This window comes from Budorcas taxicolor, chromosome 24 (assembly GCF_023091745.1).
Source record: "Budorcas taxicolor isolate Tak-1 chromosome 24, Takin1.1, whole genome shotgun sequence".
In the NCBI taxonomy this organism is placed as follows: Eukaryota; Metazoa; Chordata; class Mammalia; order Artiodactyla; family Bovidae; genus Budorcas; species Budorcas taxicolor.
In genome coordinates, this window is record NC_068933.1 from 38,322,279 (window position 1) to 38,350,053 (window position 27,775).

Below are 27,775 nucleotides of genomic sequence, written 5' to 3' on the forward strand. Positions count from 1 at the left end.
TGAATTGTGTCTGGATCATGCTCAAAGATAAAATTGCATCTATCCATTGCCCCTTCCTTTTTAATATAATTTTACTCATTTTTCAAATTTATGACAATAGAACTAATCTTTCTCCTGACTTAAGATTAAGCTGATTTTTCCTCTATTCTTTCAGAGTACATCTGGAGAAATTATTTCATTTTACTGTTCATTTTTTTCTTCATATTATTAGCCTCAAAAGAAAGTAGCAGGAAAGTGTGGAGTCTTTAGAGCAGACACAGTGGCCCGGTTTTCACCATCAGTTCACTTCTGCTGATGGGTGTCCATCTGTTTCTGAAACCAGATCACTCTATGAGACCTCGCTTCATTTCAAATCACTGTAAAACGTGTATGATAGATATTTTATCTTTGACCTTCCTTAGCTCTTTAATTATTATATACAGCTTTTGCAAAAGTGAGCCTTTGGTAAATGTACATTTTCTCATTCTGAGAATACTTTTCTTTTTTTTTTAAATTCAGATTATTTTTAATACTTTTCAAAGAACAGAATGTTTGGTGACATTAATGAAGTAGCATGGAGTTGTTTTTACCCGCCATTCACTTCAGCTTTTTTCATGCACCTTCAAGGATTTTCCAAACTTTTTCTTGCAGTTAATAGGTTTTATAAAGAGAAGAGAAGATGAAGTCTGAACATGTCTTTGCTTTCTTCGTATCTGCCTACAGGACGAATATAAGCCAGAGAAGGCCCTGTCGGAGGAGGACCTGAAAAACGCCGTGAGCGTGCACCACGCGCTGGCGTCCCAGGCCACCGACTACGAGAAGAAGCCCAACGTGCTCAAGCTGAAGACGGCTGATTGGAGGGTCTTGCTTTTTCAAGCCCAGTAGGTTTCATTGGTTGGGTTGGTTTGGGTTTTTAGTTTGCAGAGCACCACTTTACACCAAGAAAGAGAATCGGGGTCTAGAGTGCACACTTGCTGAGTCAAAGTCACTAACCGGCTACAACAGAGAGACAACGGTCTAAGGAAACTAGACTGAGAAATGGAGACCCTGGGGCACGCTTTCTGTTTCCGTGGAGTCACCCTGTGACCCTCTGTCAGCCCCTTACCAACTCTGGGTGTGACATCCTCATGACGGAAACCAGGGTTTTAGTGCAAGCCCCGTCACGCAGTGAGTGCAGCAGGCCGGGACTCAGATAACTGACCGTTGCCTGAGTCTTTGTCACGGCCACAGCTTAACCTCTGTGAACCTCAGCTTGTCCCTGGTGCACCTGTCACAGGGTTCTGGTGAGAAGCGAAGGAGATCAGGTATGCAAAGAGCCTCGACACAGTGCCTGGCACATAGAGGCTGTGCAGTCAGTGTGGATTTCATTTCCTTCTCTCTCCTCTCTCCATCTGAGCTCTAAGAGTCTGTGATTAAACTAGAAGGAAAAGATAAAATCATACTGTGGGCACGGAAGCAGGCTGGATTGCCTATGTAATAAGAAGTCCGTGACAGCCTTCAGATGAGGGATGGAACACTCCATGTGGAGAATTCTGGATTTATGAAGTGAGAAACTCGGGATTTTTGGAACTGAGCCTCTAGAACAGGCAGTTTAGTCACACACGTCGCATCGGTGTCCGTGGCAGACACTGTTAATTATTCACGGCGTGCCTTTTACAGCCTGAGCTTGACTTCAGAACCACTCTCAACCCAGCCCTGCCAGGTGAGCGCATTTGGCGCTGGCATGACATTTGATGTTAAGATAGTGAACACGGGGGTCTGCGCGCTTGTTGATGAAAACAGTGGAAGATGAGAAAGGGGAATGAGAACAAGAACAGGTTCTCTGGCGATCTGTGGATGCTGAGCTTGCAAAGGTGTAAAACTGCTGACATCCGGTGAGGAGGAAGTTGTAAGGAAACCCAAGTTACATAGGATATTTTTAGTGTGGGAGTAAGACAGTTAACACCCGAGGGAACCTCAGCCAGATGCATAATTACGGCTATTAGTCATAAAAGTCCTTCAAATTATTCTGTTCCCCAGCATTATTGTTTTTAAATGTCTAAAAGTGCCGGATATGATAACTTGGGAGGTCTGATTACTCCAAATATAACTGATGAAGAATTGAGTCCAGTGAAAGAGATAGTCCAGTGTGGGTGGGGCACGGTGGGGGAGACCCCTGCTGTGCGGTCAGCTCAGCGTGATTGCTGTCAGGGGAATCGCGCAGAAAGGGACTTTTAGATGGGCTGACTTTTTGTCCAGCTTTGTACTGACTGTGTAGCCGGCAGGTATCTCACCTAGTTTGGATCTGTTTCTTCCATTCGTTTACGAGTTCACAAGCATTGGCAGTGCCGGGCTCTGCCAACATGGCGTGCAAGTTCACAGCGTGACACTGACCTCAGGAGATTGCCACGTCCTCTCAGGAGGATATTTTTGTGTCCTATTGAGGTGCACCTCACATACTCAAAGTTCACAGTGACATTTAGTAAGTTTGCAGAATCGTGCAACTCTGTCCAGCTTTAGAACACTTCCATCACCCTGCAGAGGCTGAGCCCCTGTGCCGTTCTCACCCCTAGCCCGGACACCACTGGTCTCCTGTTTGTCTGCCATTTCCTGGATTTCCCATATTCCTGCAGGCGGAGAGTATGTGGGCTTTCCTGTTGCTCCGCATAAAGGTCTGGGGTCGTCCAGACTGAGGCCTGTCTCGGCTCTCCACGCCTCTGCTGCTGGGTGTGACGCTCTGTTAGGATACAGACTTCACTGTGTCCATTCCTTCACCAGTCGATGGGCAAGAGTGTTTCTCCTTTTTGACGCTTATAAATAATGCTTCTGTGAATGTGCACATACAAATCTCTTAGGGCCCATATGTCCTTATTTCCCTTGAGTAAATATATACCTAGGAGTTGAATTGCTGATAAATTTATAGTTAATTTTGTAAAAAAAAAAAAGAACTGTCCAAATTACTTTCCAAAGTGAGTGTATATACCTCTTTATATTCCCTCTATCAGTTTATCCCTCAGTTGCATTTTAAAATCAAACTATGTGATTAGAAGAGATGAGTTAATTTTTAAATTAATTTCTGACTAGCCGAGGATCCACATCAACTAGAAAGCAGGGGGTTTAATGAACACTTGCTGTGGAGTGAGTGTGCTTTGTTTCCCCTATATCCTCGGGCGATAGTCACAGTCTCACTCCTTGATGATCATGGGTTCCAGGGCCTTTTGTTGCCATGGCGAGTGCTGTTGAAAATGTTCCTCTCCAGTGAAGCTTTGCCAGGGATTAATTCGTCCCAAGAAGAGTGAATGATTTTATATGTCATTTTAGATCAGTGGTGAGAAATGGGCAGGATGTCATACATGCAGGTGTGGAAATACCCCCACGTAAATATACCTGTGTCTCCTAGGAGCCCGGAGGAAATGCAGGGATGGATAAGCAAGATTAACTGTGTCGCAGCTGTGTTTTCGGCACCGCCGTTTCCAGCTGCCATTGGGTCTCAGAAGAAGTTTAGTCGCCCGCTGCTGCCTGCCACCACAACAAAATTGTCTCAGGTAAAGGCGTTTTGATCTTTACACCTTGTCATTTCCCGCTTTGTCAAGTAGTCTTGCTATGTGTATTTGAATGATGCCCCCTATTCTGGGGGCAAGGATGAGACCTCACTCCGGAGGGCCGTGCTGTCAAGGGGGCAGACGCAGCGCCCGTGGCCTCTACACGTCCCCTGGGAAGCAGACACTGCGGACTCGAGACGGGGTGGATGCATGTGGGCGCACGCTGTGACTTCGTTTCTCAAGTTAGGTTACTACTCAGTTACACCAGCCTCACTTTTATTTGTATTTTTTGTTTTGTTTTTCCTAATAGCTCATATTCTTTAAATACCTGGCTAAGGGTAGATGTCCTGTCTTGGAAACCAGCTTTTTATTCACTCATTGATTTAACTCTTCGTTTTATTGAGCTTTCCCCATATCCCAGACTGTGTGTGTGATGCTGGAAGCATTCCCAGGGACCCACTGCGAGGCAGGGCCTTCCCCGCCCTCGGGAGGATCTGAGTGGACCCTGGTGGTTTTCCCAGAGAATGGAGGCAGAGCACATGAGAACCCTCTTGGGAGGTGTTCACTTGAGCTGCTCTCCTTTTATCAGGTCGATGTTGCTGAAGGTCACATTCTATGGCGCTCCTTTCCTACTTACAACTCTGTTCCAAGGACACCGCATACAAGCCACTCTACCAGTTCTAAACCTGTCTGCAGGGCCACTATTTCCACTGACTTGTTAAGGATTTTGGAAGCTACTTTGACATCTTTGTGAATTTCTTATCGGTACAGTAATAGAGAGAATTTCATCTGGCTGTGATCAACCAGGTCTAGATATTAACTAGCTCCTCCACACACCTGACATCATGGTTATCAACAGAACATTTACTAAAAAGAGCATATCGTGTGCCTGTTGTAGCTCAGAGACTATTGGCTCTGGAAACAGAAAGGCAAGTGAAACCCAGGCAGTCTCTGGGATCCAACTGACAAATATAAACAAGCGAGTAACTGTGACAGTTTGAGCAGAGGCACAGGTATGAGAAGTCCAGGGGACCTTCGGGCTCCAGGTAGGGCCTGGCCTTGGGGGTGAGGGAGACGCTCCCAGGATGGGCGGCAGGAGGGGTGTGGGAAAGGGGGCCGCCCAGCAGAGTGAGGCCGAGAGAGGGAGAGGGGGCGGCGCAGGTGTGGGAGCCGCGCGGCGTCATCCGGTGCGACTCGAGCACCCAGTGCCGTGAAAAGCGGGAAACATTCCTCTGTGGAGCTGTGTGTGTGTGTGTGTGTGTGTGTGTGTGTGCGCGCGCGCGTGCGCTGAGTTGCTTCAGTCGTGTGTCCGACTCTCCAACCCCATGGACTGTAGCCCGCCAGGCTCCTCTGTCCGTTGGTTTCTCCAGGCAAGAATACTGGAGTGGGTTGCCACGCCTTCCTCCAGGGGATCTTCCTGACCCAGGGATCAAACCCCCACCTTTTAAAAAATTAATTTATTTATTTTAATTGGAGACTAATTACAGTATTGTGGTGGGGTTTGCCACACATTCACCTGAATCAGCCACGGGTGTGCATGTGTTCCCCATCCTGAATCCCCTCCCACCGCCCTCCCCACCCCATCCCTCAGGGTCACCCCAGTGCACCAGCCCTGAGCACCCTGTCCCATGCATCGAACCTGGACTGGCGATCTGTTTCACGTATGATAATACAAGTGTTTCAGTGCTATTCTCTCAAACCATCCCACCCTCGCCTTTTCCCACAGAGTCCAAAGTCTGTTCTTTACATCGTGTCTTTTGCTGTCTCTCATATAGGGTCATCGTTACCATCTTTCTAAATTCTGCATGTATGCGTTAGTATACTGTATTGGTGTTTTTCTTTCTGACTGACTTCGCTCTGTATAAACTCCCACCTCTTGCATCTCCTGCACTGCAGGCAGATTCTTTTACCTGCTGAGCCGCCAGGGAATCCTCTGCGACTGGTGCTGAGCAGAGGCCAAATGATGAGAGGTCTCCCTTGGTCACATGGAGGATTTGGGATGCCTCACCAGTCCCCAGCATCCTTAGGAAAGTAGTGTAAGCAGGGAATTAATGTGATCACATCAGTGTTTCAAAATTTTTTCTTTTTATAATAGGAAGAAAGTATCAGAGGTGGAAACTAATATAAGAAAAAGGTGCTTTCAATAGAAAGAGGGAAAATGAGTTAGTGAAGGAGGAGGTGGACGGAAGTAGGAGGGGTTGGGACCTCCTGATGGGCCCGTTTGCTCCCTGAAGTGAGGGACAGGGCTGTCCTTGGGCGTGGGCTCTGGGCACTGTGCTGTCCCCTCTGGCTTTGGGTTCCCCCTCATCTCCTGCTTCCGTCTTGATGCTTCTTTCCAGAGTCCTTCCCTGTATCCTTTCTCTCTTTTTACCTCCAGATGTTGCAAGGAGTGTTCAGAAGCAGAGCCAGACAGATACTTGAGGAACAATAGTTTTTAAGTTAGTCAAGAAAAACACAGGGAAAATGTTAGGCCAAGAGAAGGGGGAGAAGATCGGGTACAAACAGGACTAAAAGGATCTCCTATGAAGTGGCAGGAGGTGACTGGCCCCTGCGGCGAGAGCGGCGTCAGGGGCTCCGGCTGGAGCGGTCACGGTCAGCGCCCTCGGGGGGATGAAGGCAGTAAGGACGTGGAGGAGGGACATGTGGGGGTTCTGCCCAAGTGCGTAGAGACAGGCTGGTGCAGAGAGCAGAGGAGACGTGGTTTCAGGAGACATTCTTTCATTTCTGTAAGCTCATCATTATTATTGACATGGTTTGGCTGATGCTTCCCACGTAAGCACTGCTATTGCTGTCTAGTTCATGGACTAACTAGCAAAAAAACTGTTAGGAATAGGAAGGACCAAACAGCTCACTTTACAAGGCAAAATAACATTTAACGTTCAAGGATAATAAATATCCTAAGAGAAAAGAAACGCTTTACTGCTTATTGGCCAGACTTCTTCATCCACCCAACTAAAATATGAGCTCTCAAACCAAATGCATTTCCCCACTTTAATTTTGGGTACTTAACATAAACAGCAAGCCACATTACACAAGGTTCAGTTCAGTTCAGTTGATCAGTCACGTCAGACTCTTTGTCACCCCATGGACTGCAGCACGCCAGGCCTCCCTGTCCATCACCAACTCCTGGAGTTCACTCAAACTCATGTCCATCAAGTCAGTGATGCCATCCAACCATCTCATCCTCTCTCATCCCCTTCCCCTCCTGCCTTCAGTCTTTCCCAGAATCAGGGTCTTTTCAAATGAGTCAGTTCTTCACATCAGGTGGCCATAGTATTGGAGTTTCAGCTTCAGCATCAGTCCTTCCAATGAATATTCAGAACTGATATCCTTTAGGATGGACTGGTTGGATCTCCTTGCAGTCCTGGGACTCTCAAGAGTCTTCTCCAACACCACAGTTCAAAAGCATCGATTCTTTGGCGCTCAGCTTTCTTTATATTATTATATTACACAAGGTTAGAGGAGAGAAAAACAGATGAACAACTTGAGGCAAAAATGCTTTCAAAACTTGAGTTTTATTTTATTAATTTCACTAGGAGTTTTCCAGTTGGTATTTTTCAATAGATTGGTTTGGGGTAAAAGCTGATCTGAAGTTAAAGAGGAACATTAGTAACTTTAGAGCAACATGTGAGCTTTTCCTTGCTCTCTTCTCACTGTGGAACCTACATTTCTATTTATTTTCTACTTGGAAAATGTGAGTGAGTGAGTGAAAGTCGCTCAGTCATGTCTGACTCTTTGAGACCCCATGGACTGTAGCCCGCCAAGCTCCTCTATCCATGGAGATTCTCCAGGCAAGAATACTGGAGTGGGTAACTGTTCCCTTCTCCAGGGGATCTTCCCAACCCAGAGATCAAACCTAGGTCTCCTACATTGCAGGTGGATTCTTTACCCTCTGAGCCACCAGGGGGAAATGTGCTTCTGTCCTGTCTGTGTATGGGCTATACATTGGTAGGGTTTCCCAGGTGGCTGTAGTGGTAAAGAATCCGCCTGCCAGTGCAGGAGACACAAGAGACCTGGGTTTGATCCCTGAATCGGGAAGATCCCCTGGAGGAGGGCCTGGCAACCCACTGCAGTATTCTTGCCTGGAAAATCCCATGGACAGAGGAGCCTGGTGGGCTACAGTCCATGGCGTCTCAAAGAATCAGACACGGCTAAAGTGACTATGTATGTACATACAATGGCTAGTCACTCATGTGAAAATGAGTGTGTTTTTTCATCTGTATATTTTTACCAAAAGACCCCACCACCTTTGTCATGGCAGAATCTCTTATTTTAAGCAAATGCCCTACATTGGAATTTAAAATGAAATGCATAACACTTTTTATATTTTTCCTCATTTTGAACACAGAAATGTAAAAAATACATATGTAATGTGATCAAAATGGTGAGTTCACAATTTTAAACAGGCAAGTAGTGACCAGCAAGAAGCATTCTCTGTGTCTCGTAAGATGACCAAACCCTTTCAGGAATTTAATTTCTTTGTTAAAAAATATATATATATACGATGATGCCACCCCCACCCCCCACCCCCAGACAAGTGAGTCGCTGAGACTTTGTGAGCCTCAGTTTTCCTTCTGGAAAATGAGGAGATTGTCTAGAAGGGTTTTTAAGATTCTTTCTGTCCTCGCTCTGTACATTTTTTGCCCAGGTCATCATGTTTGTTTACTATCTATGGAGAATGTGCCTTGCTCTTGAGAGTAATAGGAGAATTAGAAGCAAATATGTGGAAGCCAGCTCGTGATCAAGAGCAGGTTAGAGAGGGGGAGGGTGCTGGCGTGCAGACCATCTGCTCCAGGTATCTGGGCACCTTCTGCTTTGCGGTCACAGTCACCCTCTGCGACCCCGGGAGGCGTTGTCTGGATGCCCCCGCAGGCCTCTGCGCCTTCAAGGCGAGGCTCCCCCTTCACCCCGGGCAGGTTCTTGGCCTCAGCCCTGCCGACCTGGGTCCTGAGTGCTGCATTGTTGTGGGTTGTAGGGTGCTGAGCAGTATTCACAGCCTCTGCCCACTCGATGCCAGTGTCACCACGCTTTGTGACAACCAGGACTGGCTCCGGGCACTGCCTGGTGCCCCACGGGGCCGCGGCCCCCACCGTCTGCAGCCACCGCTCCGGCCCAGCCATCTTTCCCTCCTCCACAGCCTGCTGCCCCTCCCCGGCACGCCGGACCACTTGGATAATTTCAGTCTACAAAACAGACACATTACCAGGGTGAGAGCCCTGCTGGGAAAAAAAAAAAAAAGTTAACCAGTATTAGGAAAAAATGAAATATTCAATTAGAAGATTGTTTGGTGCTTTTAAAGACACTGTTCATCACCCTGTCATTTGCAAGCTTCTCTTTAATTTTATTCTTGTCTCCTCTCCAAAGCGTATCAGCCACTGTTCCTGAAACTGATGATTCTCAGTGCGGCATGGTTCTTTCCGAGCAGCTCTGCTGTGTGGGAGGAGTCGCCTTCTTGTAGTTGTTTTCACGGCCATGTTGCCAGAGCTCATTTCTCTTCCTGTCGCAGGTGGAGAGACTGGTGTGAAAGTGTTCTGAGTTTTGCTTCTCCTTCCGTGTAGCACTCCAGACCTAGGACTTCATGGCTGGCTGTCTGTAGGATCTTTCGGGCCTCCTCTTCTACTCATCGGGTAGTCATTTTCAAACATTAACACACATAGGAATTACCAGGAGACTTATCTAAAATCCACCTTTCTCATCTCCGCCCACTCCTCCATCCATCAGGTCTGGGCCGGGGTCCCCAGGAGTGTGTGTGTTTCTAAGACCCACCCTGTGTCCAGCCACCTGCCCTGTAGATCAGAGACCCCGCCCTGCCACACACCTGCCCCCCTCCCGCCGTCCCCTGGAGACCCGCCTCCTGCAGGGGTGGTCTCCCCCACTGTCTTGTCCTGTTTCCCTCTTTGACTCCCAGCCGTGGTCCCGTTAGAGGCTGGCTCTGGATGGCCAGTGAGTGCTCCCTGTGGAGGGCCAGGCCTCGCGTTAGCACGGAGCACAGACAGGGGAGTGCTGTGTTTGCTTCCAGCCTCGTGTTATCCAACCCATGGTTTGACCGCGGGGCAGCCGTGCGGAGGCCCGGGAGAGGGGGTGGCGTTGGTTCACAGACTGGCCCCGCGTGAGGACGGCCAGGGGAGGCCAGAGGCAGGGGCAGCCACCGTGGGCTGCTCGGGGTGGGCTTAACGCGCACAGGAGCTTACTGATGAGTCTGGAGTGGCCGAGAGACAAGCCGACCCTGCACCTGCCTCCAGATCTTGAAGTTTATGAGGAGCCTTGACTGGATTCAGTCATTCATCCAGATGGTCCCAGCACCACCTGCTGTCTCAGGGCCACGACCTGGGGCAGCTCCTAGCATGGGGAAGGCAAGGAGAAGGCACATCCCAAGGTCAGGGGCTGGGTGAGGAGCCTCTGATGGCCCAGCGCCAGCTCCAGGGTCACCGGCAGACCCACCCGCCCTCTCGGTGACCTCCTGCACGGCGGTCATGAGGAGCAGAGACCCCCAAGGATGGCGTCCTTCTCCGGGCATGTTCCTTGCTGGCTAGAGCCCTGCCTGCCCACCCACTCAGGGTCACGCTCTCAGTCCAGCCACTCCTTCTTCCTAAACATCTTTCTACCATTCCCATGTGCCTCAGTCCAGACTCTGGTCATCTTGACCTCTGGTGTTCTGATTTTTTGGATCCTCTGCCTTGTCAGTACTAAATATTTGAGTAGGTACCCTTCAGTATGTGCATTGAATCTTTTAAATAAAATGTCTTATGTGTCCTACTATCAATATAACATAAGAAGTGCTGAACGGCCTTAGTTATCAGTTCAGTTCAGTCGCTCAGTCGTGTCCGACTCTTTGTGACCCCATGAATCGCAGTACGCCAGGCCTCCCTGTCCATCACCAACTCCTGGAGTTCACTCAGACTCACGTCCATCCAGTCAGTGATGCCATCCAGCCATCTCATCCTCTGTCGTCCCCTTCTCCTGCCCCCAATCCCTCCCAGCATCAGAGTCTTTTCCAATGGGTCAACTCTTCGCATGAGGTGGCCAAAGTACTGGAGTTTCAGCTTTAGCATCATTCCTTCCAAAGAAATCCCAGGGCTGATCTCCTTTAGAATGGACTGGTTGGATCTCCCTGCAGTCCAAGGGACTCTCAAGAGTCTTCTCCAACACCACAGTTCAAAAGCATCAATTCTTCAGTGCTCAGCCTCTTCACAGTCCAACTCTCACATCCATACATGACCACAGGAAAAACCATAGCCTTGACTCGAAGGCCCTTAGTCGGCAAAGTAATGTCTCTGCTTTTGAATATACTATCTAGGTTGGCCATAACTTTTCTTCCAAGGAGTAAGCATCTTTTAATTTCATGGCTGCAGTCACCATCTGCAGTGATTTTGGAGCCCCAAAAAATAAAGTCTGACACTGTTTCCACTGTTTCTCCATCTATTTCCCATGAAATGATGGGACCAGATGCCATGATCTTTGTTTTCTGAATGTTGAGCTTTAAGCCAACGTTTTCACTCTCCACTTTCACTTTCATCAAGAGGCTTTTTAGTTCCTCTTCACTTTCTGCCATAAGGGTGGTGTCATCTGCTTATCTGAGGTTATTGATATTTCTCCCGGCAATCTTGATTCCAGCTTGTGTTTCTTCCAGTCCAGCGTTTCTCATGATGTACTCTGCATAGAAGTTAAATAAGCAGGGTGACAATATACAGCCTTGACATACCCCTTTTCCTATTTGGAACCACTCTGTTGTTCCATGTCCAGTTCTAACTGCTGCTTCCTGACCTGCATACAGATTTCTCAAGAGGCAGGTCAGGTGGTCTGGTATTGCATTAGTCATCAGGGGAACACAAATCAGAATCATGAGCTACCATTAGGGTGGCTATACATCTTTAAATTTTTTATGAAAAGTAATGTAGTGGTGAGGTTATGGAGAAACTGCAGCTCTCATATATTACTGCTAGGGATGTAAAACACTTTGGTGGTTTATCAAATGATTAAATATAGACGTGTTTAACAGCAGTTTCGCTCCAACTCTGATAACAAGAGAATGCAAACGTGCACTCACATAAAAACTTTACACGACTGTTCACAGCAGTGTTTTTCCTAACAACCTAAGGTGGACATGGGCACCGGCTGATGCTCGGATGAATGAGACGTTACATAGCCACACAACAGGGCTTGCTTGATTCAGCCATTAAATAATGCAGCGCTGACACCCCAGTGTGGACGAGCCTTGGGAACCTTGCTACGTGAAAAGCCAGCCACAAAAAGAGCCTGTCATGTGATTCCACTCCAAAAGGTTCCTTTTAGGAGAACTAAAATGTCATAAAATTAAATGCAGTGGTTTCACAGCCCTGGGAATATATTTAAGAGCTCGAAATTGTACATTTCACATGGGAGCTTTGTATGGTAAAGTGTGAATTATGCCTCAATGCTCATTTAAAAAATTTCTCCCCAGTAGGCCACCTTGTCTGGGGTGCACACACCCCGCTTTGGAGAGCTCTGGCAGCCTGTTCCTAGAACCAGTTGAGGTCCCTCTTGTCCAACTCTTGTTTCTCTCCAATCCATCCTGCACAGTGCTGGCTAAAATAGGATTCCTTCAATGTCATGTAACCAAAACTGGCTCACTATTAGCAACAAGACACAGTCTAGACTCCTTGGCATGAACTTGGACTACAGTGTTCCACACCTTTTCAGAATAGATGGCTGTCATATTCATTTATTAGAGAGCTGTATGTAACATATGGGTGGGCTTCCTCTGTGGCTCAGTAGTAAAGAATCCGCCTGCCAGGAGATGCAGGTTTGATCCCTGGGTCAGGAAGATCCCCTGGAGTAGGAGATGGCAGCCCATTCCAGTATTCTTGCCTGGAAATGCCATGGTTAGAGGAGCCTGGCTAGCTACAGTCCCTGGGGTTGCAAAGTCTGATACAACTTAAGGACTAAAACAACAACAACAATGTAACATATACCAAGTCCTCAATCAAACAATTAGCTTATTATGCGGAAGCTCAGTAAACACTTCTTAAGGTCTTAAAAACCCCTCTTAAAAGTGAAACAATGAAACAAAATCTTTCTGATGGGGCTTTCAGCAATTGTCCCTTTGGACCACTTTGAAAGCAAGTGTTCTGTAGTCTAAATTCCTGCAGCTCAGGTTTGATGAAGCTGCAGCATTTAGCAATTTGAATCATTAATTGCCGGGCAGATTCCTAGAAATGCCATTATCTCCTAAATCGTGTCTACTTTAAAACAGCACAAGCAAACAGTCTTCGGTCTCCCTCTCTACCTTCGCCCTTAAAAAAAAAAGAAGTCCATTTATTCAGCTCTTGTTTCCGAAGGGGACAAAATGGCAGGTGCCTTGTGAGGTGTGTGGACATTATAAAACGAGCTAAGACTCATCCTCTGCTCCTAGGTGCTGGATGTTGGTTAGGTGACCTCTACAGCCAGAACCATGCCTCTTGCTCTCCCCCAGCCCAGCACCGTATTAGACCCCCAGGAGCTGAGAGAAGGGGAAATGACCTCTCTCTGACTTCAGAGAGCTTGTAATCAGTAAGGAAGATAAAAATTTACAGAGGTTCGGGTGTGTTTTGTTAATAAGCACGTGGTGTGGACATTTAGGGCTTCTCCAGTGGTTCCGTGGTAAAGAATCCGCTTGCAATGCAGGACCCACAGGAGACACAGGTTCAGTCCCTGGGTCAGGAAGATCCCCTGGAGGAGGGCATGGCAACCCACTGCCGTATTCTTGCCTGGAGAATCTCCATGGACAGAGGAGCCTGGTGGGTCACAGTCCAAGGGGTAACAAAGAGTTGGACACGACTGAAGGGACTTAGCATGCACACATGTGGACATTTAAGTGCTGCAGATGGAGAAGTGGAAGAGGCTGTGACATCTGAGGATTCTGGCTTTGAATGGAGTTTGGAAAAAGGATCTGGGGTAACACCTGGGTGTCTGGGAGCTGCGGGAGAGAAGGCAGATGAGGACAGATGAGTTTACTGACAGCCTTGACAGCTGAGGTCAGCGCTGATCCAGGAGGGAGCAGACAGTTTTGAAGCTCGTGTTTTCAGCAGCTCTTTGGGTTTTAAACAATTGTCTAGAGGCTCAGAGTTGGGAGAATGGGGCTGCTGCTCCTCTGCCTTTACAAACCCTGGGGCCTCCAGCAATGACTTGATCTTTTTGGATCTCCACAGCTTCCAAGAGGAAGAGGTTAGAAGGGTGATGAAGGCCAGGGTCTCTTTCACTATCGAGTTCCTGGGATTGTGTATTCCACAGCAAAAAAGGCACTGAGCACAGTGCAGGAGACACAAGAGACGCAGATTCAATCCCTGGGCCGGGAAGGTCCCCTGGAGGAGGGCATGGCAACCCACTCCAGTGTTCTTGCCTGGAGAATCCCATGGACAGAGGAGCCTGGCGGGCTACAGTCCATGGGGTCACAGAGAGTCAGATAGGACTGAGCGCCTGTGTGTGTACGCACACACACACACGCATACACACACACACAGTGCGTGTCGCCTAGTAGGTGTGCAGCTGGACAGCTGTGTCCACCTCAAGCTTCCCTCCCCTCCCTGAGCCTTGTGCTTGATATAAAAGGAGGCAGAGCTGACTTGTGCCTGGCTGGCAGCAGAACCGTCCAGCTGAGCCTCAAAGGGGAGGCTTTGGCCCTACCCAGCCCCGGACTCACTGCAAGGTCATGAGCAGCTAGGTCAACTATGCTCATCACCTCATCAGCTAAGATGTCTCTTCATGAGATTAGAGTTTGATGTTTTAAAGGAAAATATGAAATTTTCTTCAAAGTCAAACTACTATAGAAGTAGGAAAAAATTCGATATTAAGTGACGTCATTTGAAACTTGCCTTTTGGATAAAATTTCATTGTCTGTGCGATCGAAAGTACTACCAATGTACATCTGTTGACAGATAGCAGTGGTTTTTCCTGCACCCTTTATTTAATGCCGATATTTAAGTCGTGACTTCCTAATATGAAACAGTTTCAACAGGTGCCTGCCGTTCGCTCTCTGTACCTTTTATGTTGAACCGTGTCTGGTGTGTTTCTGCCTTCTGTGAAATCCCTTTCATCAGTGTTGTCCCATGAGAGTGGCCTGCCTGCTCCCCTAATGGATTGCAAGGGCAAAGATAAAAGGGAATAAAACAGGGAGGTTCCTGCTGGTCCGTCTTCCCTGTAGATATCACAGATATAACCGTCCATGTGAGGCTGGGAACACGCTGTACCTTGGGCTGTTGCCTTCCTGCTTCTCTGTTTTTACCTCTGTTTTTATCAGGAAAATCCCTCTGCTGTGGGATTCTAACCTTGGGGTAATTTGCAGTCTGTATCTATCTATGCCCATAAGAGCCACTTGGAACTTTTATTTCATTAATTAAAATAAGATTTAAGGAGCATGATTTTCTTTTCTGCTTTCCCCTTGACTTTAATGATCTTGACACTTTTAAAGATTACAAGCCATTTATTTTATAGAAAGTCTCTTAATATGGATTTGACTGATATTTCCTCGTGATTCTATCTAGGTTTTGCATCATTGGCAAGAGGTGATTTTAAAATATTGTTATTTTGAGATCATTTCCTTGATTCTTCATGAAGTCAGTGAAGTTGGAATAAAGCACTGCACATTGAATTTTGACATTTACTTGACTGGGAATAAATTATACACTGGCTTCCCTTGTAGCTCAGTCAGTAAAGAATCTGCCTGCAATACCGAAGACCAGGGTTCAATTCCTGGATTGGGAAGATCCCCCAGAGTAGGAAATGGCAACCCATGGCAAACCAGTATTCTTGCCTGGAGAATCCCATGGACAGCGGAGCCATGGGGTCACAGTCAGACTGGACTTAGCGCCTAAACCATCACCACCACCCAAACTATCCACTATAAGCTATAAACTACAAATCACTATCCTTTACAAATCCGGACTCAATAGAAAAATGGGTCCAGTATTTCAGCAGCCAGATCACAGAAGAGGAAGTCCTGTAAACATATGAAAGTGTTCGTCCTTACTTATAATCAGGAAAATGTAAATTCAGATCATTTTATACCCATGAAACTGGCAACAATTTGCTAGTTTGATGTCACATCAAGTTTTGGCAAAAGGGTGTAGGACAATGGGGATCGTCAAGCCTGCTGTGGAAATGTAAGCTGGTGGAAGCCCTTGAAAAGCAGTTTAGCGTTGTGTTAAAGATGTGCATGTTCTAAAACCCAGAAACTTCACCTCTTGGTGACCACAGATTTCAGAGACTTTGTTGATTTGGTTTCAGACCATTGCAATAAAACAAATCTCTCAATAAAGCAAGGCACATACATTTTTGGTTTCTCAGTGCATACAATGGTTATGCTAACCCTATACCCCAGCCTATTAAGTGTGTAATAGCATTGTGTCCAGAAAAACAATGTATCTACCTTAATGAAGAAATGTTTTATTGCTCAGTATTAACCCTCATCATCCGAGGCTTCCATGAAGCTGTAGTGCTATCAGCAAGGATCACTGATCTCAGACCACTGGAACAAAGTAATTATAAAGAACAGGTTTGAAATTTTTTGAGAGGTACCAAATGCGGCACAGAGACCCCAAGTAAGCAATGTTAGAGAGATGGCATCAGTAGACTTGCTCCACACAGGGTTTCCACAAACCTTCTGTTTGGAAAAAACACATTATCTGTGAAGTGCAATAAAGTGAGATGTGCCTGTATGCTATAGGAACACCTTGCACATATTCGCTGGGTAACATTTATAAGGATGGAGCATCATTTATAACAGCCCATAGAAACCAGAAAACAAGTTAAATGTGCCTCAGTAAATTTGTAGTTGAGTCCCATCAGAACCTCTACTATTTGGGAGGGAAAAGCATAGGTTACTAGGTTACTACAGTTTTCAGAATAACAGCCTTCAGAAAATTATTCTTGAAGGCATTGCTTGTCTCAAAAAGGAAAATATTGGGGTAAGTCTTCACCCATAGTGACAGGACGGCCCTGCTAAGGTCATGGCGTGAAGTCCGATCGTGCGGCCGCTTAGCACGGGTGGTCCGTGCCGCGCCTGTTGCAGTCTCTCTCGGGAGACCAGGGGCCTGGCTGGGGAGGCTGGCCTTGGCCCTGAATACCATTTTTCCAGGTGAGAAATGAAATATTTCCTGCCCTGTCAGTAAACAAGGTTGTCACAGTCATCAGCCATCCAAGGTGAGCCTAAGGATACTCGGGAAAGAGAAGAATGCCTGTGAAATAACAGCCATCAGACTACTGCCACTCCCTACAGGGAGCCCAGGGTTAGCTCAGGATGTGAAAAACACAGGATCTTGGCCCAGGATAGCTGAGACACAATGAAAGAAATGATGTCAGTGGGCGGAGACGCTCGCATCTTCCCATACCTGGAAAAGCGCTGAATTCCTTAACTTGAGATATCTGGTTTCCTTTAACAGTAATCTTTCAATGATAAGACTACCTGTCCTTTGTTGCAAAACTTGTATATGACCTGACTCCTCCCCTGACCTCCTCGGAGCAGTTCTCTCAGGGTCCCTTGAGATGCTGTCTCCTGGGCTTGGAGTCCTAAAAATTCCCACCAACTCTCAGCTTTTAGGTTGTGACTATCTTTCTCAGTGGACAGAAGGTGCATGTGGACCCTGGCTGAGGACGCTGGTGGAACGTGGCAGCAGAGGCACGTTGGATGAATGAAAGTCATTCATCCTGAGGGGTCTTTTAAAACTGCGCTGCAACTGTTTACTGGTTTCATTTTCTGCATGCTTAACGCCTTAATGCTCCCCTGCAGGAGGAGCAGCTGAAATCTCACGAGAGCAAGCTGAGGCAGATCACCACGGAGCTGGCGGAGCACCGCTCCTACCCGCCGGACAAGAAGGTTAAAGCCAAGGAGGTGGACGAGTACAAGCTCAAAGACCACTATCTGGAGTTCGAGGTGTGTTGAGCCTAAATGTCACAATGCCTGTCACCTGAGCTGTCTTACAGTGCTTCCAGGAGGCAGGGGTTTTTTTAGCTACCGTATCTGTGAGCAACGCACCTTGACCGTCCCTCTCCCGGAGCTCCGGGCGGGGTCTCGGGCACCGTGGCCCCTCCTGTTCATGGTTCTATTTAAGCATCAAAGAGTAACTGTCAGTTTTTATGCTTAAAAAGCAAATCGCCTGCTGGTTGGAATAGCATGTGCTGGCTGTGAGACAAAAAAAAACAACAGTCGATGGACATGCCGGGGTGGGCAGCCGCTTTCTCTATTTCTGCATCTCTTCCAGCAGAGTCTGAGTCAGAAAAAGTACCGCGGAGGAAACGAGCTGCGGGGTGCCGTGGAGCGTCTTCCCTGCGCGCTCTGGCTGCTAGGCAACGGAGGCAGCTCTCCTCTGCCGCTCAGGCCCTTCGCGGAGGCTGGGGAACCAAGTCGCGGCACAGTCAGTTCGCCAGCACGTGTGGCCGCTGAACGGAATGGGGAGGGTCCGCGCAATCTGGAGAGACAAAAAATGTAAAAGCGAGTTGAAAGCACTGTGAGCAGTAAATGTTACCTTTGGCTAAGGGGCTTCCCAGGTGGCGCTAGTGGTAAAGAACCTGCCTGCCCCTGCAGGAGACCTAAGAGACGCAGTTTCAATCCCTGAGTCGGGAAGACCCCCTAGAGGAGGGCAAGGCAACCCACTCCAGTATTCTTGCCTGGAGAACCCCATGGACAGAGGAGCCTGGCGGGCTACACAAAGACATGACTGAAGTGACTTTGCATGTAGGCACCTTCAGCTGCATTTTCTCCCCAGTGAATGTCAGGGTTATGTTTTAACTGTGACTACCCCATCAGCTGCCACTTGAAGACACTGAAAGGATCCTTGAGGCTAAGTACATGGGCTTAGTTCAAAATAAAGAACAGTTATCTTTTCATTTTCACATCACTTTTTTTCTGCGGAGTGTGTTGAATCTGTCTTTAGCTCTTCTTTGGCTTTGTAGATCTGGTCTCTTCATATTCATCTTCTTTCCCATCTTGCAATCATGCTTCTTCCTTGGGCTTGAAACACAGCATCATCTGAGCGCCCTCGCCCTGACCCACCGCCCCAGACCTACTCAGACACCAGCGCCCAGCGCTGCCGCCTCTCCCGCCCCTCTCAGCTTTCCCTTTCGGCCCCCTCTGCCCAGGACGCAGGGTTTTCACTGCTCCTGAACGCGGCGGTGCTTCTGTCTTCAGCCCATCCTACACACTCCTGGCGGTTTCCTAAGGCATGCTTCTGTCAACTGCTGGCCTTGGTTTTCCCCTTCCCCTACCCCAACAATTTACCTTCAAATAAAGTCCAGTCCTTAATCTGAGAGGATCTGGGTTCCTTCTGTCTGTCCACAACACAGGTCTTCCCACCACGACCTCCATGAAGTCAGTCATTTTTCTGCTACTTTGCCCTCTCCAAACTCGCTGTTATGCCTTTGTTCATCTACTTTGAAAAGAAAAAAGGAAAGTGAGCTGCTCAGTCGTGTCCTTCTCTTTGAGACCCCATGAATTGTAGCCCACCAGGCTTCTCTGTCCATGGGATTCTCCAGACCAGAATACTGGCATGGGTTGCCCTGTCCTTCTCCAGGGGGTCTTCCTGACCCAGGGGCTGAGCCCCGGTCTCCTGTGCTGCAGGCAGATGCTTTACCTTTTGAGCCACCAGGTGCTTCATTCTGCCCCAGCTGCTCTTCCCTCCTTTCATTTCTGAGAGGCCTGTTCTTCTTTCGGGGTGCAGCCCAGACCCCTCCTGTGAAAAGCCTGCTCTCAGCCTGCCGGCCCCCGTCCTGCTCCAGGCCTCCTGCTGGGGTGGTATCAGGGTCTTTGCATCTGTGGCCAGTCCCACAGCGTATGCCCCCCGAGACTGTGAGCCCTCGAGAGCAGGGGCCTTGGGTCCTCTTCACATCTCTGCCCTGTGCTTGCTCGTTGAATTGGACAGGGTTTCATGGAAGCTTTCAAAAGTCTTAGATTTCGGAGTTATAAAATGTGGCATTTGGTGCCGTGACGATCCATATACCAGGTTTCTTCATGGTTAAGTAAGTCCTTGCTCTGTTCAGATGAAGAAAAATCTTCCTTTTGTTAAAGATGAAAGCTTATTAGCTAAATCTTTGGAAGCCTTCCCAGCCAAAGACTTCTTGAAAAAATACTTAAAAAAAAAAACAAATTTACTAAGCGGTTCATCTTTGTCCACACCTGTTCGTTCTTGGGAAATGGGAGTCCTCAGAAAACTATCACAATTCTTCACACGTCTGGAGTGGCTTTCAGCTGCCAGCCTGTTAGTTTCACACGTGCTGATTAATTTCCCAGCTCCTCAGGCCCCTGCTGCCAACCCGCAACACCTCGCTCTGAGCCCTTGGCTCCAAGGCTGCGAGTCTGCACCCAGGAGGCCGGGGTGGCCGCACGACCAAGGAAGGGTCGCCCCTGCTAGATGCTCCCGCTGCTTTGAACCTCCTGTTGGAGCCCCTTTTCCAAAAATGTAACCCAGCCAAAGCCAGCATTTCCATTTCCTGACATGAGCTTTAGACCAGCCTTTTTGCGGGTAAGTCTTGCTTTCATCAAATCATCACGTCAAGGAGCGCGAAGGTTGCGTTCCAGGACTGTGGCTCATGAACACCTCCCCATATGGTGACACGTCGGGCATGTTGAAGTGTCTGTCAAGCCTCACTGACCTGTGTACCAGAAAGGCGGATGGTCCCCTCGCTTCTTAGAGGTTATCTAAAAAGGTTTTTTGTGAAATAGTCTCCTTTTTTAAGTGAACCGTTACTTCTCAGTAACTGAAAGTTGAAGTAGCGTATCTCGTGGGGTCCACTCTGCTGTTATTTCAGCCACAGGCTTTGTCTTGTTCAGGTACCTGCAGCCACGCCCTCGGAGCATCCAGGCTTCCCCCGCAGGCTGCCCTGTTCCCCGGATGGCGGGTTCTGAGCATGACGGGCCATCCCCGCGGGGTAGGGGCCAGGGTGTCTGAACATCAAGGACCTTCCTGTGTACTTGTTCATTGTTCTTTCCTCAGCTTCTAGAAGATGGACCGAGTGCTTGTACATATTTGTTGAGTAAATGAATGGAATAAGGCAACATCAGAGGAAAGCTTAGTAGCTCCCCTGAAAACAAAAGTGATACACAGATAGCAGTGTCTGCAGTTCCCTATGACCCCAGACAGGCAGGGACCAGAGGGCATCTCGAGTCCCACTGATGTCCCTGTCTCCGGGGAGGAGCCCCAGCCAGGCCCGCTCTCTCACCTGTTCCTGTGGTAGGGACTCCCTGCGGTCTCAGAGCAGCTCTTGTAACTTTCACACCTTGGTAAGAAAAGCACCTTCCTTCTGTTAGAATATTAAGCCCTTGGTGGTAACACGGTTGTTTCTAACTGGATGCATTTCAGGTGTTTATATCCCAGGTTGCTCTGAGTGCAAACAGTTTTTCAGGTGGGCCAAATTGGCAGCACTTAGAAGTTCTCTTAACCCTGACTGCCAGTAAATAATCAGAAACTCGTAAATAAGAAGGTTCAGGGGTGGTTTTGCTTGTTTGTTTGGAGTTGAACTTTACTGAATTACACTGTCTGTTTATTTTGGGCTGTCCTGGGTCTTCACGGCAATGCACGGGCTCTTCTCTAGTTGCAGTGACCCGGGGCGCCTCTCCAGTTTCAGTGCCTGGTCATCTCATTACAGGGGCTTCTCTCATCGTGAAGCTCGGGCGCTAGGGCACGCGGGCTTCAGTAGTGGTGGCACCGTGGCTCAGGAGTCGTGCCTCCCAGGCCATAGGCACAGGCTCAGGAGTTGTGGTACACAAGCTTAGTTGCTCCTCAGCGTGTAGGATCTCCCTGGACAAGGGATAGAACCCACGTCTTCTGCACTGGCAGGTGGATTCTTTACCACTGAGCCACCAGGGAAGCCCTGTTTATTTTTGAAGTCTATAAAAAGTCTGCAGAGAACAAGGAGACTTACACCAGCTTCAGCCTTAGCCTGTAAGAAGATGGCACACTATTCCTGAAGACGGCAAACTCCGCTCAGGAAGCCTGTAGTTAGCCAAGTTCGCGTCTCTCTCTTTACTGCCTACGCAATGGGAGGTTGGGGTGGGGGTGGGGGTGTGGCATTGCTTTGTTCTCGATCGAATTGGTTCCCCAAAGTTGTGGCTATTGATTGCTTACAAGGGTTCGCGTGGAGCCTAGTCTCACCTTTGACAGGGTTGTTAGGCATCACAAGTCTATGTAAGAAACTCACTGTCATTTCCGAGTTTTCAAAACACAAATATCAGAAATAGCTCCACTTCCTTTTGACTTATTTCTACTCTATTCAGTTCCATTTTCACTTAAAAATGTTGAATCAATCTCCGTGTTTCTGGTACATTTGGAAATTTATCAGGATGTGGGACAGGTGGGTGGTGTTTGTCACATAAAAACTTACAAAGCTCCAGCCGCTCGGAGCACAGGAGCCTGGGCTCTGCCCGATGCCCCTCGGCCCTTAAAGGAACAGCCCTGATACAGGAATTCCCTCGCCAGCACTGAACTTGGCCCCAGAAATTTGGCTTTTTGTTTCTTCGCAGTTAAAGTGAAGATACTGTTTGCTCCAGGATGTTTTTCAAGCGACAGTTAAGATGTTTTCAGTGGCATAAGTTATTAATAACTCTTAGATGTGGGTATGGAAAGTGCAACTCTAGCAGTTCAAACCTATTAGAAGGGCTGGGCTTCTTGAACTGGGCTGTCAGAGCCTGACTGAGGAGTGAGTGCTGAGGGCAGGCTCCCAGCAGCTCCTGGGTTCACTGTGGTGCCATGGAGACCTGGCGGGCAGCACAGGGCACTTCACGAGCCAGCAGAACTAAGGCTGGAACATCGTCTTTGGCCCTCGCAGTGCTGGATTTGTTGGTGCTGAGATTTGAATGCGTTTAGGGAGGATCAGCAGGGTCCTCCCCCCACCCCCAGTATACCCAGCCTGGCAGGGTCCACATCTGTGTTGTCAGCCTGGCTCCTGAACGCGGTTGACTTTGCCATTCCTGTATAGATGCTGCAGACGCTTGGATGTGCTTTATGCCTTAGATCTTTGAATATGGGCTTTGAATCAACTGTCTCTTCATGGTTAGAAAATGGGTACTTGCAGGTCCATGTGTTCCCAGGTTCCAGTCCAGCAGGAAGAGATGTCCGTGTCCCTGAGGGCTCAGCTTTGTTCTGCTCAAGTGCAGAACCAAGGCCCCTTGCTGAATGGGCTGGAATTCAGCCACGTACTCACTCCTTTCAGCCTGGAGCAGAAAGTGCTTACGGCTTAAGGCAGGCAGGACCCACACCAACCACATGGCTGGAAGTGCAATTTTAGCAACAGCAAATGTCCATTCTAACAAGACATGTAAATCTCTCTAAAGTTTAAATCGAAAAAAAATCTAGGACATTCTTGAGGCATGCTGCATCTTTTTCTGAATTTCTAATTTTTGGTGGCATGTGAAATGGCATGGTTCCTTCTGAAACTGATGTGCTTGAGCACAAGAGCACATTCCATATAGTGCCGTGAAGGAGACGCAAGACAGCTCGTATAGAGAAGTGCATATACATAGGTTTCTGGTTGTAGGCCCTCAGCCTTACTGTGGGGTTATTTGTTGGCTGGATGGGTGGGTGGGTGGTTTGATGTATTTCTTTTTGAACAGATTCTCTGACTGTGATCTTAGCTCTGTTCCTTCAGATGGCACAGTTTTTATCTGTCAACATCACATAAGTAATTTTCACACGATGGGCCGCTTCTCCTCTCACAGGAGCAGTGAGTGCAAGGACCTATCTCAGGGCACTGCCAGCTGTCCCCGAGCAAATGTGTCACTGAGACAGGATGATCTGGCTGCTAATTTGTGAGTGGACTTGGTTGTAAATGTACAGAGATGGCCATGATCACTTGCTTCCTCCAGAATAAAAGTAAGGGAAATTTCCCCACCCTCCTAGGAGATTAGCAGCCAGCCTCAGTCTCAGGAGCAGAGTCTAGCCTAAATCCAGTGACATCTCCTTTACAGAAAAGAGCACAAAGGTGATTATGTATGGATCTGAGAAGCTAAGATGTGGCAGGTTAATTGACTTCTTGAAGAAGTTTAGGAATTTTCTTTTTCTTATAGAAGACTAAGTGTTAAAGAGTCCAAAGCTAGAGACCCAAGTCCAGCAGTTGCCCAGACATACAAGTCCAGTTCACATCAGAGGCAGGGGTTTTGCTTTGCCATTTGGAATTGCATTTTGTACGGCACAGTGAGCAAGGGCTGCAGAGCTCTGGGTTTTCATCTGTAAAAGATGACGCACGCTTTTGAAGGGAGGAGAAGCTTAGCAACAGGGAGCCTTTGAATCACATTTTAAACAGATGATTGAGAAGCAGAACAGAGAGTCAGTCATGGGCCGTGCAGTGACTGTCCTTAAATCCATCCTCACACCTGCAATGTCTGCTCTGAGGAGCGTCACTGCTTGGGGTAAAGGTACTGTCTGCGAGAAAAGGGCACAAAAGCTTCCAGTTATAAAACAGTGAAATGAGGAAAAGGGATGGCCTGGAAGTTAGGCCACTTTAGTCTCGTCCTTCTCTGGACCTCGGTTTCTGGCTATGAAGATGAGATGAAACTGGGTGAACTAACCTTAAGGCCCCTTCTGCCTCTGTATTTTTGCTGTAACATACTGACCCTGATGCTGGGGAAGACTGAGGGCAGGAGGAGAAGGGGGCGACAGAGGACAAGATAGCTGGATGGCATCACCGACTCAATAGACATGAGTTTGAGCAAACTCCCAGAGAGGAGGGACAGGGAAACCTGGCGGGCTGCAGGCCATGGGGTCTCAGAGAGTCAGATACGCCTGAGCATCTACGCAGCAGTGTACTAACATCAGTTAATGTGTGAGATCAGCTCACTCTCACGGTATCTCCAAGGGCGTTATTAAACACAAAACAAGAATATTTCAGTTTGGGGCTCTCAGGGGATCTAGACCGTCTCTGTCCGATATACAATGCAAACCACACATGTGATTTTACGTATTTAGTAGCCACATGTAAGAAAAAGAAACAATTCATTGTAAAAAGATGTTTCAATTTAACACGTGTGAACACATGTATGTCCCAAATGTTATCATTTCCATGTGTAATCAATATAAAACATCACGATGTCTGACATGTTTTTTTCTTCCTAAGCCTTCAGACTGTAGTGTCTCTGTACACTCGGGGCTCAGGAAGCCACGCAGGGCGTGTTCTCCAGCTCCTGCTCGGGCCGGTCTACGAGCCAGTCAGGAGCGGAGGTGTGCCCCCGGGATCACCCGGCACGTAGGTTTCTCGCATAATCGAAGAGGCCTGGCTGTCGGGCTCAAAGACTCTGTCCGTCCTGCTCTGGCCATTCCTTGCTTACTGTTTCAATCGTTACTTCTGGGTGGGGCTCTGGTGTGAGCGCTGTCACCAAGGGACCTGGGAGAATAGGAACCCCTGTCAGTCTCCCCTCAAAGCAGTTCTCACGGGAGCAGCGGGAGCGGCCCGCTTCCTGCTCCCCTGAGACCCTTCCGTACGTGACCCTCCCGTCCGTCACTTTTTGCTGAGTGCTGGTGCCATTAGCCCTTTCCTGCACCAACTATGCTTTTCTTTTTTTCTTTTTTACCCAGAATGCTTTATCTCTAACTACATTAGGTTTCTTCCTACTGTTGCCTATAATAATCGGTACGCGTTTGACGTAAGAGTTTTAAAAACTCGTTTGCTTGAGTCCCCAGTCTGATTCAGAGACTTCTTGGAGGGAGCAGGCTTCTCCAGTCCTTTTGGTGGGTCTAAGTTCAGAATTACTCAGTAGATTTATAATGGAAAACTGTTTTCAGAAATGTTTTTCTGGAAATATTAGAGAAAACTCACATGCAAAAAAAGCCTGTGTTTATACCAGGACCATCAGCCCAGCCCTCCCTGGAAGGCTGGGGGCCATTCCCCAGCACGGGCTTGTTGCAGGAGCGCCTGTCCGCCCGGCAGTCCCGGGGGCTCGGCTCACGCGCAGGACGGACGCGTGGGGGCTCGCACGGGACGTGTCTGCCCTCACCAGGCCCGGCCTCGGGCCGCCCTGTGGCCGGGTCACCACGCCTGCTTTCCATGTGCTTCCGCTCCCCGGAGCAGTCCTGTGTCCTCGTCCGTGAGTCGCGATGCCCTCCTTAGGAAAACTCCCGCTCGCTCCCCACGTGGACCGGAGGCTGGAGGGAGTGAGCGGCCTGCCGAGGCCTGGTCACTCCTCCCTGGGTCCTCCGACTCCACGGGACGAAGATACTTTACCGTGGGGACAGGCTCGCCATTGGCCACGGAGACGGAGAGGGTAGAAGGACGTTTGAACCCGGCCTGCAGAAGGTGCAAAACGGCTTTAAGCTCAAAGGCCATCAATATTTTTAGGGATGACGTGTCCCAGAAGGTCGATGGGGAAGGTGGTTTACCTTCAAACTTCCTCAGATCCTACTTTAAAATTTTTCCTGGAAAGACCGGCCTGTCCCCTTAGGACTGGCATTGCCATTTTGGGAGCCGCGGTGTGATGGGCCAGCTGTGTGATGAGTCCCAGGAGCGTGCTTCTGAGGGAATCCCTGGGCAGCTGGAAACACAAGCAGAACAGAAACCAAGGCTGAGGAGCGTGGCCCGTGCAGGAGTGCTGCCGTAACAGACTAAACTTTGTTTTAGATGCGAGGTCCCGAAGGAAAAACTTAGAGACACGCTTTATCCCATGGGAGTTAAATTTAGCTTCTCATCCAGATAAGTAGTGTTTCTTCAGCTCAGTTACTTAGGTTTGTAGAAACTCGACTTCACATCTCTGTGCTTCAAAGGACAGATATTTTTTTTTTCCATTTTGCTGAGCAGCAAATTTGTTAATCCCACGGATGCAGAGTCAATTTTCTTCTTCCAGTTAATTTCCCACTCAGCTGTTGTAAAAGCCCTCACACAGGGCCACGCCGGGCGGGGCCCCTGGGGCAGCAGCCCTGTGCGCGGCTGGTCAGTAGGACTGAACCCCCCGGCTGGTCAGTAGGACTGAACCCCCTGGCTGGGTGGGAAATGGACGATTCTTAAATTTTCTGCCAAGAAAGCAAACTGTGTTCTCTTTGCTGAGTGAGCTCTGTGGACTTTTAAATTGAGGATTTGGGGGTTTAATTTCTTAAGAAAAAAAATCTGGGTACTGATACAGACTGGGTTTATAGAGTTTGGAGAGCTCGAGAAACCAAGTGTGAAGAGGGAGTAAGGCGGCAGCATTTCACAGGTTAGCTTTGGGAACTGGGGACGCTCTCCTGGACGCCCGCCTCTGTCTTCTCACAGAGACGGGGATGCTGCAGACGTGAAGCGCTGCAGGGAGACTGCGTGCCCTGCCTGGGGAGGGGTCCTGGGAGGGGGAGATAGGACAAGGGTGGCCGATCGGCCCTCGTTGCCCCGCCTCTGAGGGGCCTACAGGGCCTCTGGGGGCAGCGGCCTGGGCTCACCTGTCACCTGGCAGAAAGCAGGCGCCTTAGGATGGAGACCAGGACACTCCCCAAACACTCTCTACAACCCCAGTGCTTCTTGTCTGTATTAGAACTTTTTTTTTTAAACCTCTTCTGCTTATATTATTATTAGAAGTAAGCTTTTTAGTTTTGTTTTTAATTGAAGTCAAAAAGTCCATTTAGAGAACAGTCGAGCCAGAAGGCTGATTGTAATGAAACAGTAGAATTCACACTGCCTCAGGTTTTTCCAAAGAGCCACGACTACAAACTGTACAACCTAAAACTGTGTCTGTTTGCTCTGTCTTGGCACTTGGTTACCACTGCATGCAGAGAAGCCTGATAGGGGAATGGCAGAGGGAAAAAATGTAAGTCCTAGCATAACTTTCAAGTGAGAACTTATCAGAAAGCTCTGTTTTGAATGTATTGCTTCCCTAAATTAATAGGTAATAGAAGGTGAGCTTCGGAGAAGGCAATGGCACCCCACTCCAGTACTCTTGCCTGGAAAATCCCATGGATGGAGGAGCCTGGTAGGCTGCAGTCCATGGGGTCGCTAGGAGTCGGACACGACTGAGCGACTTCCCTTTCACTTTTCACTTTCATGCATTGGAGAAGGAAATGGCAACTCACTCCAGTGTTCTTGCCTAGAGAACCCCGGGGACAGGGGAGCTTGATGGGCTTCTGTCTATGGGGCCGCACAGAGTTGGACACGACTGAAGCGACTTAGCAGTAGCAGCAGCAGCAGAAGGTGAGCCTACCTATTAATACCTAACTACTAATTTACATAGCTTTCAGGTAAGAACTTACAAGAAAGCTCTGTTTTGAATGTATTGCTTCCTTAAATTAGTGGGTAGTAGAAGGTGAGCCGGAGAAGGCAATGGCAACCCACTCCAGTCCACTTGCCTGGAAAATCCCATGGACGGAGGAGCCTGGTGGGCT

At 48.4% G+C, this 27,775-nt stretch overlaps 1 protein-coding gene across 1 annotated transcript in view; it reads left to right on the plus strand.

Annotated features, from left to right (window-relative positions):
- The window catches only part of PSD3 (pleckstrin and Sec7 domain containing 3), a 482,251-nt gene that overhangs the window by 444,780 nt on the left and 9,696 nt on the right, over positions 1 to 27,775 (plus strand). The window contains exons 14-16 of the mRNA XM_052661313.1: positions 703 to 860; positions 3,359 to 3,503; positions 17,242 to 17,385. Of these exons, the coding sequence (XP_052517273.1) occupies positions 703 to 860; positions 3,359 to 3,503; positions 17,242 to 17,385 (447 nt within the window). The remainder of the gene's footprint in view (positions 1 to 702; positions 861 to 3,358; positions 3,504 to 17,241; positions 17,386 to 27,775) is intronic.